Source organism: Antechinus flavipes, chromosome 2 (genome assembly GCF_016432865.1).
Source record: "Antechinus flavipes isolate AdamAnt ecotype Samford, QLD, Australia chromosome 2, AdamAnt_v2, whole genome shotgun sequence".
NCBI classification, from domain to species: domain Eukaryota; kingdom Metazoa; phylum Chordata; class Mammalia; order Dasyuromorphia; family Dasyuridae; genus Antechinus; species Antechinus flavipes.
The window spans coordinates 151320014-151332410 of NC_067399.1; the positions used below are offsets into that span (position 1 = coordinate 151320014).

Here is a 12397-nt window from a genome sequence, read left to right on the forward strand (position 1 = left end):
TCCAAAGTGCTTTATGTATATTTGATCCTCTCAGCAACCTTTTTAAGGTGGGTGCTTTTTTATAGATGAGGAAATTGAGTCTCAGAGATGTTAAATGACTAACAAGTATCTGGTTGGTAGTACCTGCTCCCAATCCATCCAACAATCTGCACTATACCATGCTGTCTCCAAAATGGAGGTGTTATTGCAGTGAAAGGAAAAAGAATAAGTGTTTAATGTGTGTGTGTGTGTGTGTGTGTCTGTGTTTGTGTGTGAAAATTATATAATTTTCCTCTTCAGAAGTCTAGCTTTCTTCTTATTGCCCTCTACCTTGAATCAACTCCATTTCTACTTTTCTGAGACTTCTCTGAAAGGGTAAACAATGGGTAGTATGTTTTCTTTTCTTTCTTTCATTGTGTATAAAGAGTTTTACTGTCCTTCCTTCCTTTGGTAAATTGGTCTTGTGTTTTCATTCAATTAAATGTATTAACCAACTCTCTATCAATATTACTTAGTAGATGTTATATTATTCCTTAGGTAAAACTTTAGTTTTTGTCTTGCAAGATTGTAGGGACAAAATGGTAGGAACCATTCTCTCAATAGGTACACTTGAGTGAACATACTTGGGGACCTAGGTAGAATTAGGTCAGTTGAGACAGAAAAGGCACATTTCTTTTTCTTGGGCTCATCTTTGTTTAAAAATGAGCTGAGAGCAAAGAACATCCCTTAGACTAAACAGAAAAGCTCAGTGAGAGGCCCACCAGGGTACTGAGGAATCAAACCTAGAAGACATGACAATCCCTTGCTAGCTACTAATAATTCAGTTATAATGAGGACAGGATTGATGATGTTCCTACCTACCAAAGAAGCCAAATGGCTCCTTGTGAAAATGTGACCAGAACTGGTTTGGAGCAAACAATGAAAATAGCAGAGGATTCCTCAGCCAGAGTTAAATGTAGGTAACTTGAATATATTAGCTAGTCTTTGACAAGTTGTGTTATAAGATGCCTGTGGGTCTTTGAAGCTCTTACTGGATTTAGAGTTGAGCAAGAGACTTAGATTTAAATCTCATTTCTGCTACTTGTTATGTAGGACAAGTCATTTAATATTCTGGGCTTGTGTTTCCTCATCAATGCAGTGAGTTGGGCTAAATGATTCCTTGAGTCTCTTCTTGTTTTAATTTTTGTGGCTTATAACTTTTCTGAGTCTCGAGTTCATCATCTCTAAAATGAAGTTACACTAGATGATTTCTTCTAGCTGTAAAATCTGTGGTTCCAAACCTCTGAATTGATGTCTCCTTTTGTAAAACTGAGCAAGCTTGTATATAAATACATAATAAATAAGATAAGGAGGAAATAATTAAAAGAGGAAAATCACTAGAATCAAGAATTTTTGGGAAAAACTTCTTGTAAAAAATGGAATTTTCTAAAGGAAACCAGGGAAGCCAGGAGGCCAAGGTGAAGAGAGAGAGAATTCTAGACATGAGAGACAGCCAGAGAAAATAGCTGGAGTCGAGAGCTGACGGATCTTATTCATGGCCCATATCAATGTATCAGATTATGTTTTGGGGAGTAGTGTATAAGAAGACTGGAAAGGCTTTGAATGCCAAACAGCATGCTTCTAGGGGTGACAGAGAACAACTGGAATTTATTAAGGGGGTGAAAAAAGAGAGGATAACATTTATCATTGCCTTATCTCATTGAATTGTGGCAAGCATACTTTGTAAACCTTTTAACTTTATAGACATTTGAAGAGTAACTGTTGGCTGCTATTGGTATTTGATCATGGATCAAATCATAGGTCTATAACTGGAAGTGATCTTAAAGAGATGATCTAGTTCAAGGATCATTGTTGTGGTTCAGTTGTGTCAGTTGTGTCCAATTCTTCATCACTCCATTTGAGGTTTTCTTGGCAAAGATACTAGAATGATTTGCTATTTCCTTCTCCAGCTCATTTTATAGATGAGGAAATTGAGGGAAACACGGTAAAGTGACTTGACTTACCCAGGGTCACAAATCTAGTAGGTGTCTGAGGATGGATTTAAACTCATGAAGATGCATTTTCTAATTCCAAACTCAGTGCTTATATCCACAATAATACTTGGCTACCTCATACACATTCTACAGATAAAGCAAGTTGGGTGGGAAGAAGGGAAGTGGCAAACAATTTTTCCTAAGCAAGACAAATCAACACATTAGCTGTATATACCCCAGTGTACCTCATATTGCCACCTGTATTCCTCTGCCTCTCTAAAAAGAGGTGAGACTCATGCTCATATTCCTCTAGAGTCATTATTGATTTTAATGTTTTTTACATTTTTTAAATTATTTTTTATTGACAGAACATATGCATGGGTAATTTTTTACAACATTATCCCTTGCACTCACTTCTGTTGCAACTTTTCCCTTCCCTTCCTCCACCCCCTCCCAGGCAGTCTTATACATGTTAAATATGTTATAGTATATCCTAGATACAATATATACAATTCTCTTGTTGCACAAGAAGAATTGGATTCAGAAGGTAAAAATAATCTGGGAAGAAAACAAAAATGCAAGTAGTCCACATTCATTTCCCAGTGTTCCTTCTCTGGGTGTAGCTGATTCTGTTCATCATTGATCAATTGGAACTGAATTAGATCTTCTCTTTATTGAAGATATCCACTTTCATCAGAATACGTCCTCATATAGTATTGTTGAAGTGTATAATGATCTCCTGGTTCTGCTCATTACAGTTCATGTAAGTTTCTCCAAGCCTCTCTGTATTCATCCGGCTGGTCATTTCTTACAGAACTATAATATTCCATAATATTCATATACCACAATTTACCCAATCATTCTCCAATTGATGGGCATCCATTCATTTTCCAGTTCCTTGCCATTACAAAAAGGGCTGTCACAAATACTCTTGCACATACAGGTCCCTTTCTCTTCTTTAGTATCTTTTTGGGATATAAGCCCAGTAGTAACACTGGTGGATCAAAAGGTATGCACAGTTTGATAACTTTTTGGGCGTAATTCCAGATTACTCTCCAGAATGGTTGGATTCATTCACAACTCCATCAAAAATTAATAAAGGTCCCAGTTTTCCCGCATCCCCTTCAATATTCATCATTATTTTTTCCTGTCATTTTAGCCAATCTGACAGGTATGTAGTGGTATCTCAGAGTTGTCTCAATTTGCATTCTCTGATCAATAGTGATTTGGAGCATCCTTTCATATGAGTAGAAATAGTTTCAATTTCATCATCTAAAAATTGTCCATATCCTTTGACCATTTATCAATGGGAGAATGGCTTGATTTCTTATAAATTAAAGTCAATTCTCTATATATTTTGGAAATAAGGCCTTTATCAGAACTTTAACTGTAAAAATGTTTTCCCAGTTTGTTGCTTCCCTTCTAATCATGTTTGCATTAGTTTTGTTTGTACAAAGATTTTTTAATTTGATATAATCAAAATTTTCTATTTTGTGATCAACAATGATCTCTAGTTTTTCTTTGGTCACAAATTCCTTCCTCCTCCACAAGGCTGAGAGATAAATTATCCTATTTTCCTTTAATTTATTTATAATCTTGTTCTTTATGCCTAAATCATGGACCCATTTTGATCTTATCTTGGTGTATGGTGTTAAGTGTGGGTCCATGCCTAGTTTCTGCCATACTAATTTCCAGTTTTCCCAGCAGTTTTTGTCAAATAGTGAATTCTTCTCCCAAAAGTTGGGATTTTTGCATCTGTCAAACACTAAATTGCTATAGTTATTGACTATTTTATCCAGTGAACCTAACCTATTCCACTGATCAACTAATCTATTTCTTAGCCAATATCAAATAGTTTTGGTGACCACTGCTTTATAATATAGTTTTAGATCAGGTACAAATAGGCCACCTCATTTGATTTTTTTTTCATTAATTCCATTGAAATTCTTGACTTTTTGTTCTTCCATATGAAATTTTGTTGTTATTTTTTCTAAGTCATTAAAATAGTTTCTTGGGAGTCTGATTGGTATAGCACTAAATAAATAGATTAGTTTCAGGAGTATTGTCATCTTTATTATATTTGCTCGATCTATCCAAGAGCACTTAATATTTTTCCAATTATTTAAATCTGACTTTATTTGTGTGGAAAGTGTTTTGTAATTTTGCTCATATAATTCCTGACTTTCCTTTGGTAGATAGATTCCCAAATATTTTATGCTATCGACAGTTATTTTGGATGGAATTTCTCTTTGTATCTGTTGCTGTTGGATTTTGTTGGTAATGTGTAGAAATGCTCAGGATTTATGTGGATTTATTTTGTATCCTGCAACTTTGCTAAAGTTGTGTATTATTTCTAATAGGTTTTTAGTAGAATCTCTGGGGTTCTCTAACTATACCATCATATTATCTACGAAGAGTGATAATTTGGTCTCCTCATTACCTACTCTAATTCCTTTAATCTCTTTCTCAGCTCTTATTGGTGAGGCTAGTGTTTCTAATACAATATTGAATAATAATGGTGATAGTGGGCAACCTTGTTTCACTCCTGATCTTACTGAGAATGGTTCCAGTTTATCCCCATTACATATGATGCTTCCTGACGGTTTTCAATAGATGCTCCTGACTATTTTAAGGAAAAGTCCATTTATTCCTATACTCTCAAGTGTTTTTATTAGGAATGGATGCTGGATTTTATCAAATGCCTTTTCTGCATCTATTGAGAGGATCATATGGTTTTTGTTAGTTTGGCTATTGATATGGTCAATTATGCTAATAGTTTTCCTAATATTGAACCAGCCCTGCATTCCTGGTATAAATCCTACTTGGTCATAGTGTATTATCCTGGAAATGATTTTCTGTAATCTTTTTGCTAATATTTTATTTAAGATTTTTACATCAAATACTGCAACATATCCAACATATAAAGGACTGCTTGCCATCTAGGGGAGGGGGTGGAGGAAGGGAGGGGGGAAAAAAATTGGAAAAGAAACGAGTGCAAGGAATAATGTTGTCATTATAAAGTAATCATTAAATTAAAAAAAAAAATTACAACTACTTCTGCCAAAAAAAAAAAAAAACCAAACCCATTTTTAAAGAAAATTTATTTGTGAATTTAATTAATTTGTAAATAAAGTTATAAGAAATCATGTTTTGTAATAAATTTATAATAAATATTTTTCTCCCATCTGTAACAGTATTTTAAATACAAATAATTTTAAAAAAAAAAGATTTTTACATCAATATTCATTAATGAGATTGGTCTAGCTCTGTTTTCAATCTACCTAGTTTAAGTATCAGTACCATGTCTGTGTCATAAAAGGAATTTGGTAGGACTCCTTCAAACCTTATTTTTTCATATGGTTTATATAGCATTGGAGTTGATTGTTCTTTAAATGTTTGGTAGAATTCACATGTAAATCCATCTGGTCCTGAGGTTTTTTCTTAGGGAGTTGATTAATAGCTTGTCTTATTTCTTTTTCTAAGATGGGATTGTTTAACCAATTTACTTCTTCCTCTGTTAATTGGCAAGCTATATTTTTGAAGGTATTCTTCCATTTCATTTAAGTTACCGAATTCATTGGCATAAAGTTGGGCAAAGTAACTTCTAATTTCCTCTAATTTCCTCTTCATTAGTGGTGGGTTCTCCCTTTTTATTTTTAAGACTAACAATTTGGTTTTCTTCTTTCCTTTTTTTAATCAGATTTAATCTATTTTGTTGGTTTTTTCATAGAACCAATTCTAAGTTTTATTAATTAATTCAATAGTTTTTTTTTACTTTCAATTTTATTACTCTCCTTTTATTTTTGGAATTTCAAGTTTAGTGTTTGACTAGGGGTTTTTAATTTGTTCCTTTTCTAGTATTTTTAGTTGCAAGCCCAATTCATTGACCTTCTTTTTCTCTATTTTATACAAGTGGGCCTCTAGAGATATAAAATTTCCCCTTATTACTGCTTTGGCTGCATCCCACACATTTTGGTATGACATCTCATTATTGTCATTTTCTTGGGTGAAGTTATTAATTATGTCTATGATTTGATGTTTCACCGAATCATTCTTTAGTATGAGATTATTTAGTTTCCAATTATTTTTGGTCTGTTTCCCCCTAGCTTTTTATTGAATGTAATTTTCATTGCATTGTGATCTGAAAAGGATGCATTTACTATTTCTGCCTTTCTGCATTTGAGTTTTTTGTTTCTTTTGTTATTCCCTTAATTTCCTAGGAAGTTTCCTTTTTTGGAAAGATTCTATCCTTGTATTATCTAAAATTGAGACCAAGATATCTTTAGTACCATCCCACCTATTTTTAAAAATGAACAGAAATGTATTTTCTCATTATTTCACTACTTTAAAAAATTTTTTTGCAATAAATATCCACAGTTACAGAAAACAAATTGCCTCACTGTCTATATGCAGGAACAGTGTGTCTTGCTTTGTATGTCTTTTTAAACGTATATTTAAAAAGCATGTGTTATCATTGGTTTTGGGGAATCATGAATGGTCATTGTATTGATTATTGTTCTTATATTTTTCAAAGTCATTTTGTTTTTTACACTTTTGCTGTTATATAAATTCTTCTGATCCTACTCATTTCATTCTTTGTTAATTTATAGAAGTTCTTGAAATTGTTCATTTTTATAGTTATCGCTCTACTTCTGCTTATTTCATTTCACATCAGATCATATAAAGTCCCTTCCTTCACAGGGGACTCTACAACATACAGAAAGGTTATCTGGCTTCTGTCCTCTTTAGTCAACCATACTAATATTGGAGTGTTTGATATTTGCTGCACAGTGTTGGTTGCCCTTTGTTTCCAAAGGCAGTTCTGGGTTTGCTGTCCCATGGTGAGATTCATTTGTGTTTTTGGACCTGGACGTTTTCTTGCTAATAATCCAGATGATTTATAACACATTATTCAAATAGGATTGCTTTGCCACTGTACCCAGAAGGCAAAAAAGAAGGAATATGGAAAGGTTTCTTGTGGGTGCAGGCCAGTTTTTCTGCATCATACACAACTTTTCTATTGCTACTATATTTCTACTTTATTGCCTGGAGTGTTGTGTGGAACTAGTCTGTCTACCGCAATAGCACCTGTTAACTTAGGTGTTAATCAGTCAACTGAAAACTGCATTTCAAAGGAAGGAAGAGTTTTAAAGGAAGAGCAGGTGGAATTCATGAATGAGAACAGAAATGTTCTGTGACCATTGTTTACAGAAATAAGTATGAATACTGGATTTTCGAGTTAGAAGACTTGGGTCTCAGAGAAGGGAAGAAAACAAAGGAATTTTACTCAAGTATGAGTTGGACTTCATGACTTCTTAGCTTTGCCTAACTATGAAATTCCGTGATTCCTTCAGTGATGCTGACTTCTGACTCTCAGGAGAGAGTATATTTTATCTTCTTTTTGTTCATCAAGTTGTAGCTATTCTTGTCATGTTTTAGACTGGGGAGGCCTAGACTTGAGGAATGTCAGAGTAGCAAAAGCTATCATGATGCTTTCACATACTGAAAGCAGACCTTGTTAGAGTTTCTGAAACTTGGGAACTATGAAAGAAATTGAGCAAGAAAGATGTTGTAATCTTTAATTGATAGTAAAAAGTTCATGTTGATACAGGTCTAGGCAGGAGGAGGGTAATTTATAGATGTTAGTGAGCAATGTTCGATTGTTTTATTTACAATTCCACCAGGCTAAAGTGTATATGCTACCCATCAATGGTGATACCCACTGATGAAGGCCCCCAAATAGAGAGTGAAGGATGGAAAACTGAAAGGAAATCATAACCAAAAAACATATGTGATGCAAAAATGGTTATAGCAACTGTGTGTGTGTGTGTGTGTGTGTGTGTGTGTGTGTGTGTGAGCACGCTCATGCATGGCAATGAATTGGATACTGAGGGGATACCTATCAATTGGGGAATAGCTAAACAATTCCTGGTATTTCGATGTGATAGAATACTGTTTTTCTCTAATAAATAACAGAAGGGATGATTTCAGAGAAACTTGGGAAGGAGTTGTATGAACTCACACAAGTTAAGTGAGCAGAACCAGAACAATTACCAACAATACTGTACTGTAAAGACAACTTTGAAAGACTTGGGAATTCTGATCAATACAGTAACCAAATATACTTCCAGAGGACTCTATGATAATGGTAAAGAACTCAGACTAATTTTTTAAAATAAGCCTATATTTTTTAGACAGGACCAATTTGGAAATTTGTTTTGTTCGACAAGGTGTGTTTATAACAGGTTCTTATTTCCTCATTGGCAGTGGGAAGGGGAGGGAGAAAATTTAGACCTGAAAATAAAATTTAATTTAAAAAAAACCCTGAGGGAAAAAAAAGATGTAGTGAAGGAGAAGTTGTCATAGGAAAATGATGGCAAATAGGGGGTGTCCTAAAAATCTTAGTGAAGTTTTAAACTTGAATAGCATAAAAGTACACTGAGACTTTTGGGACTTCTATGTAGGAAAGAAGAGATGAAACATTGTGTTGAAAGTTTAGGAGTTATTCAGTGTTCTTCCAAATTAGTGCTTCTTGGTAAAACTTACCAGAACATAGTACAAAACTCAGGGCACTAAACAGCTTGTATTCATAATTCAATTTGTAAAACCCTAAAAAGAATTGAGGAAAACAAATAAACAAAAAGTTTTTCTGACTGCTATTCTACTTTCAATAGAAGGGCAGTGTAGTGTGATGGATAGAACATTGTGCTTAGGATCCAGAACACTTGGGTTCTAGGCTTTCCACAGATACTTAATAGCTGCATAACCTCAGACAAGACACTTTAGCCTCAGTTTCTTTATTTTGTTGTTCAGTTATTTTAGTCATGTCTAACTTTATGATTCCATTTGGGGTTTTCTTGGCAAAATAATAGAATGGTTTAACTATTGTCTTCTCTATCTTACAGATGAGGAAAATGACACAAACAATATTAAATGATTTGTTGTTACAAATTGGTTGTTACACAACTAATAAGTGTGAGGTTAGAATTGAACTCAGGAAGATGGTGAATCTTCCTAACTTTGGGCCCAGCACTCTTATCTACTGCTGAGTGAAATGAGCAGGACCAGGAGATCATTAGATACTTCAACAACAATACTATATGGTGATCAAATCTAATGGACGTGACCCTCTTCAACAATGAGATGAACCAAATCAGTTCCAATAGAGCAGGAATGAACTGAACCAGCTACAACTAGGGAAAGAACTCTGGGAGATGATTATGAACCACTACATAGAATTCACAATCCCTCTACTTTTGTCCACCTGCGTTTTTGATTTCCTTCACAGGCTATTTGTACGCTATTTCAAAATCTGACTCTTTTTATACAGCAAAATAACTGTTTGGATATGTATGTGTGTGTATATATACATATATATGTATGTATATATGTGTGTGTGTGTGTGTGTGTGTGTGTGTGTGTGTGTGTGTAGTATTTAACTTATACCTTAACATATTTAACATGTATTGGTCAACCTGCCATCTGGGAGAAGGGGTCAGGGGAAGGAGGGAAAAAGTTGGAAGAAAAGGATTTGCAACTGTCAATGCTGAAAAATTACCTATGCATATATCTTGTAAATAAAAAGGTATAATAAAAATATTATGTATATAGAGCAGTTCACAAACTTTTTAGTGCAATTTTCATGTGAGTTTTTCTCATGGGATTTCTAAAACCAGTCATAGATATAAGTAGTGTTTCAGATCATTCAGTACAATACCAGTGGGAAATGAAGTGGTTGTTGATTGAAATGGAACTTTGTTTTAAAAAAATAAAAATATTTTCCTAGTCCTTAGATCTACCTGATCCCTTCCTTGTTTAATATGTGCTTTTAATTATGATATTTGTGAAGTTTTGTTTTTTTTTTTTTTAAAGAACAAAACAAAGAAGGAAAACAGAAGTGTCCACTTTACCCTTCCCTGGCATTCTTTTTTTAAATTGAGGATGAAAAATCCTATTTTTAGCTGGTTTTCTTCTGGTTGAGAGAATTTACTTTAAAAAACTATAGTCTCCTGGAGCCTTTTCTAAGGCTTCCATAACGCTTTGCTTAGTCCCTCCATTTCATGTCTTTTTGCATATGTTTCTTTCCTGAAACTGGAATTTGCTAAAACTGCGAAAAGCAGTAGGATATTGCTGCTTCTGTGAGGCCTCCAACCAAGCCAGCCAACTTGGAGTTAGCTCAGGGGCTATCTAGTTCCCAAAGCATCTGAAGTGAGCTGAAAACACAATTTTCATAAAAGTTTTCTCATGGTCTGAAAAATTAGTCTGCCATTGTCTAATAGGTTAAGTGCAAGGTGATGAATCCACTGATGTCCGTTGAAATTTGTCTTAACTTGAAGTTCTTTTGAGAAGTTATCAGTATGATTTCTTATAGACTCAGCAGGCTTCTAGTCATATATAAATTTTCAGTCTGCAGTTGTCCAAGTTATTAGATAAAAACTTTGAATCTTTAATTCCACAATGTGACTGTTCATATCGCAGAATTGCCTCAGATTTGTCTAAATAGGTCAGAGATCTTGAAGATGTAGACTTTCCTAGTAAACTGGCCTGTTTGCCTAGCAAGGAGGCTTCAGGCCCACAGACCCTTGGCCATGTTGTAGGCCAAGAAGGTGGACTTGAGCTTTGTCCTCTGGCTGCTAGATCTAGCTTTGAAAGTGTCCAGGGAGAGCTCCAACTCTTGAGTTGCTACTCTTTTGTAAGTTTTTTTACTAGAAATAATGAAGATATATCCTCCTTAAATTTGAGGTGGTTTTGAACTTTTTCCCAGTGTGGAAGAATCCTTATGAAGGATAAATGAACCCAAATTAGGGTCTTGTGGCCTCAGAGCTTACTAAGGATTCCTTTAGATGTCTGTGGATTTAATTCTATTTTTTAATGGACTTGAAAAAACACTTCAATGAATAAAGACTAGAAAAGGAAGAATGTATTAGAAAATAACGAATTTCTTTTACAAAGAATATTCTTTTAAAGTGTATCTTGAAAATGGATTGTGGAGAGAGTCAGGCTCTGGAATCAGGAGAAACTTGAGTTCAAATTTGGCCTCAAACTTACTGGTTGTGTGACCCTCGACAAGTCACCTATTCCCAATTGGAAAGGGGTAGGGAGAAGAAAATAGATTTAGTTTCTTGCCATAAATCCTTTAGTCATAGTGCAACTGAATTATGGGTAATGGTTAAAGTGCTTTCATCAACAAGATTTTGACAAGCACCTTGCAGACTGCATTATACAAAGTAGGTCCTTTATAAATGCTTATTAGATTGTATTGAATTAGTCTTTGTACCCTAGTTCTTTGTGAAGATGATATTAATGTACTGTACCTTTTTCTTATTTTCCTCTCCATAATTTCTCTAGAGGAGGAGACCATCGAGTAGCATTGTACAAGGTAAGCCATTTTCTCTCCATTTGTTCATTTTTTGGAGGTAGGAGGGAATAGGACATCTTATTATATGATATGATAATACTTGTGAAAGTTAGCCAGCGCTGGGTATAGCTGTTGTTTAGTTTCTCTGCTTTTTTCAGTAAGGAATGTTAGGAAGCTATACCAGTAAACTGATGTCTATTTTGCCATATAACAAAAACACTTTTCGTGGGAGCTTTCCCCGGTGACATTTTTCAGAATTCTGAATTGCTTTTTCTCATGCCTTTATCAAACATTTGTGCTATTTGACTTTGAGTTTTCAAAATGTGCTGAATAGACTCCCAGCAAAGCCATTGATCCAAACTTTTGTGGTGGTGTAATGAGAAGTAGCTGGCATAATGGATATAGGGCTAGCTTTGGAGTCAGGATGACCTTTGTTTCAAATTTTGCTTTTGACATCTATCAGTTATGGGACCATGGATAGGACAGTGTCTACAAAGTGTAAATTAAAGAAAATTTGCATCAATGGTAGAAGTTTCCATGCTTGAATTTCTCCATGCTGGTGAAATCACTGTACCAGACTATAATAATAATGACAGTAATAGCAAGAAGTACAGATATGCTTTATTGCTGACCTTACCTTTAAAACAAAATGCTTATTACTGCCTAAGTTCCTTGAGCTATACAACAAAATTTATTCCAACTATTTTATTGAAATGCATTCTCTATCACTGTAATGTTTGCCAAAGCAGACAGAAAGTTAAAAAACTCATTTGCTCCAAAACAGAAAAGGAAAAAAATGAGGAAGGAAAAAATTAAATTGAATTGCCAAAGCCATCTCAAATTGTGATGAATGTGCTTCTGTATTCATGAAGTTTGGATGTTTATCCTGTATTCTATGGAAGGAATAATCTCATCCTGCCTTAGATCTCCTGAAGAGGTTGCTTGCTTTGTTGAATCAGCACTGTGTTCCTTTTGAAATCACTGGCTTCTGTACTACTGGATCTGAATCATGCTGCTGGTGCATGTTTTCCTAGGGTAAAGCCCCTGTCTTTCCATAGCTCTCTAAATCTTTTTCTAATTCAAATTT

At 34.5% G+C, this 12397-nt stretch overlaps 1 protein-coding gene across 4 annotated transcripts in view; it reads left to right on the forward strand.

The window, feature by feature from the left end:
• Positions 1-12397, forward strand: part of ABHD12 (abhydrolase domain containing 12, lysophospholipase) — a 130128-nt gene that overhangs the window by 93047 nt on the left and 24684 nt on the right. For all 4 annotated transcript variants that reach the window (XM_051975823.1, XM_051975821.1, XM_051975822.1 and 1 more), the window contains one exon: positions 11301-11331. In XM_051975823.1, the coding sequence (XP_051831783.1) occupies positions 11301-11331 (31 nt within the window). The remainder of the gene's footprint in view (positions 1-11300; positions 11332-12397) is intronic.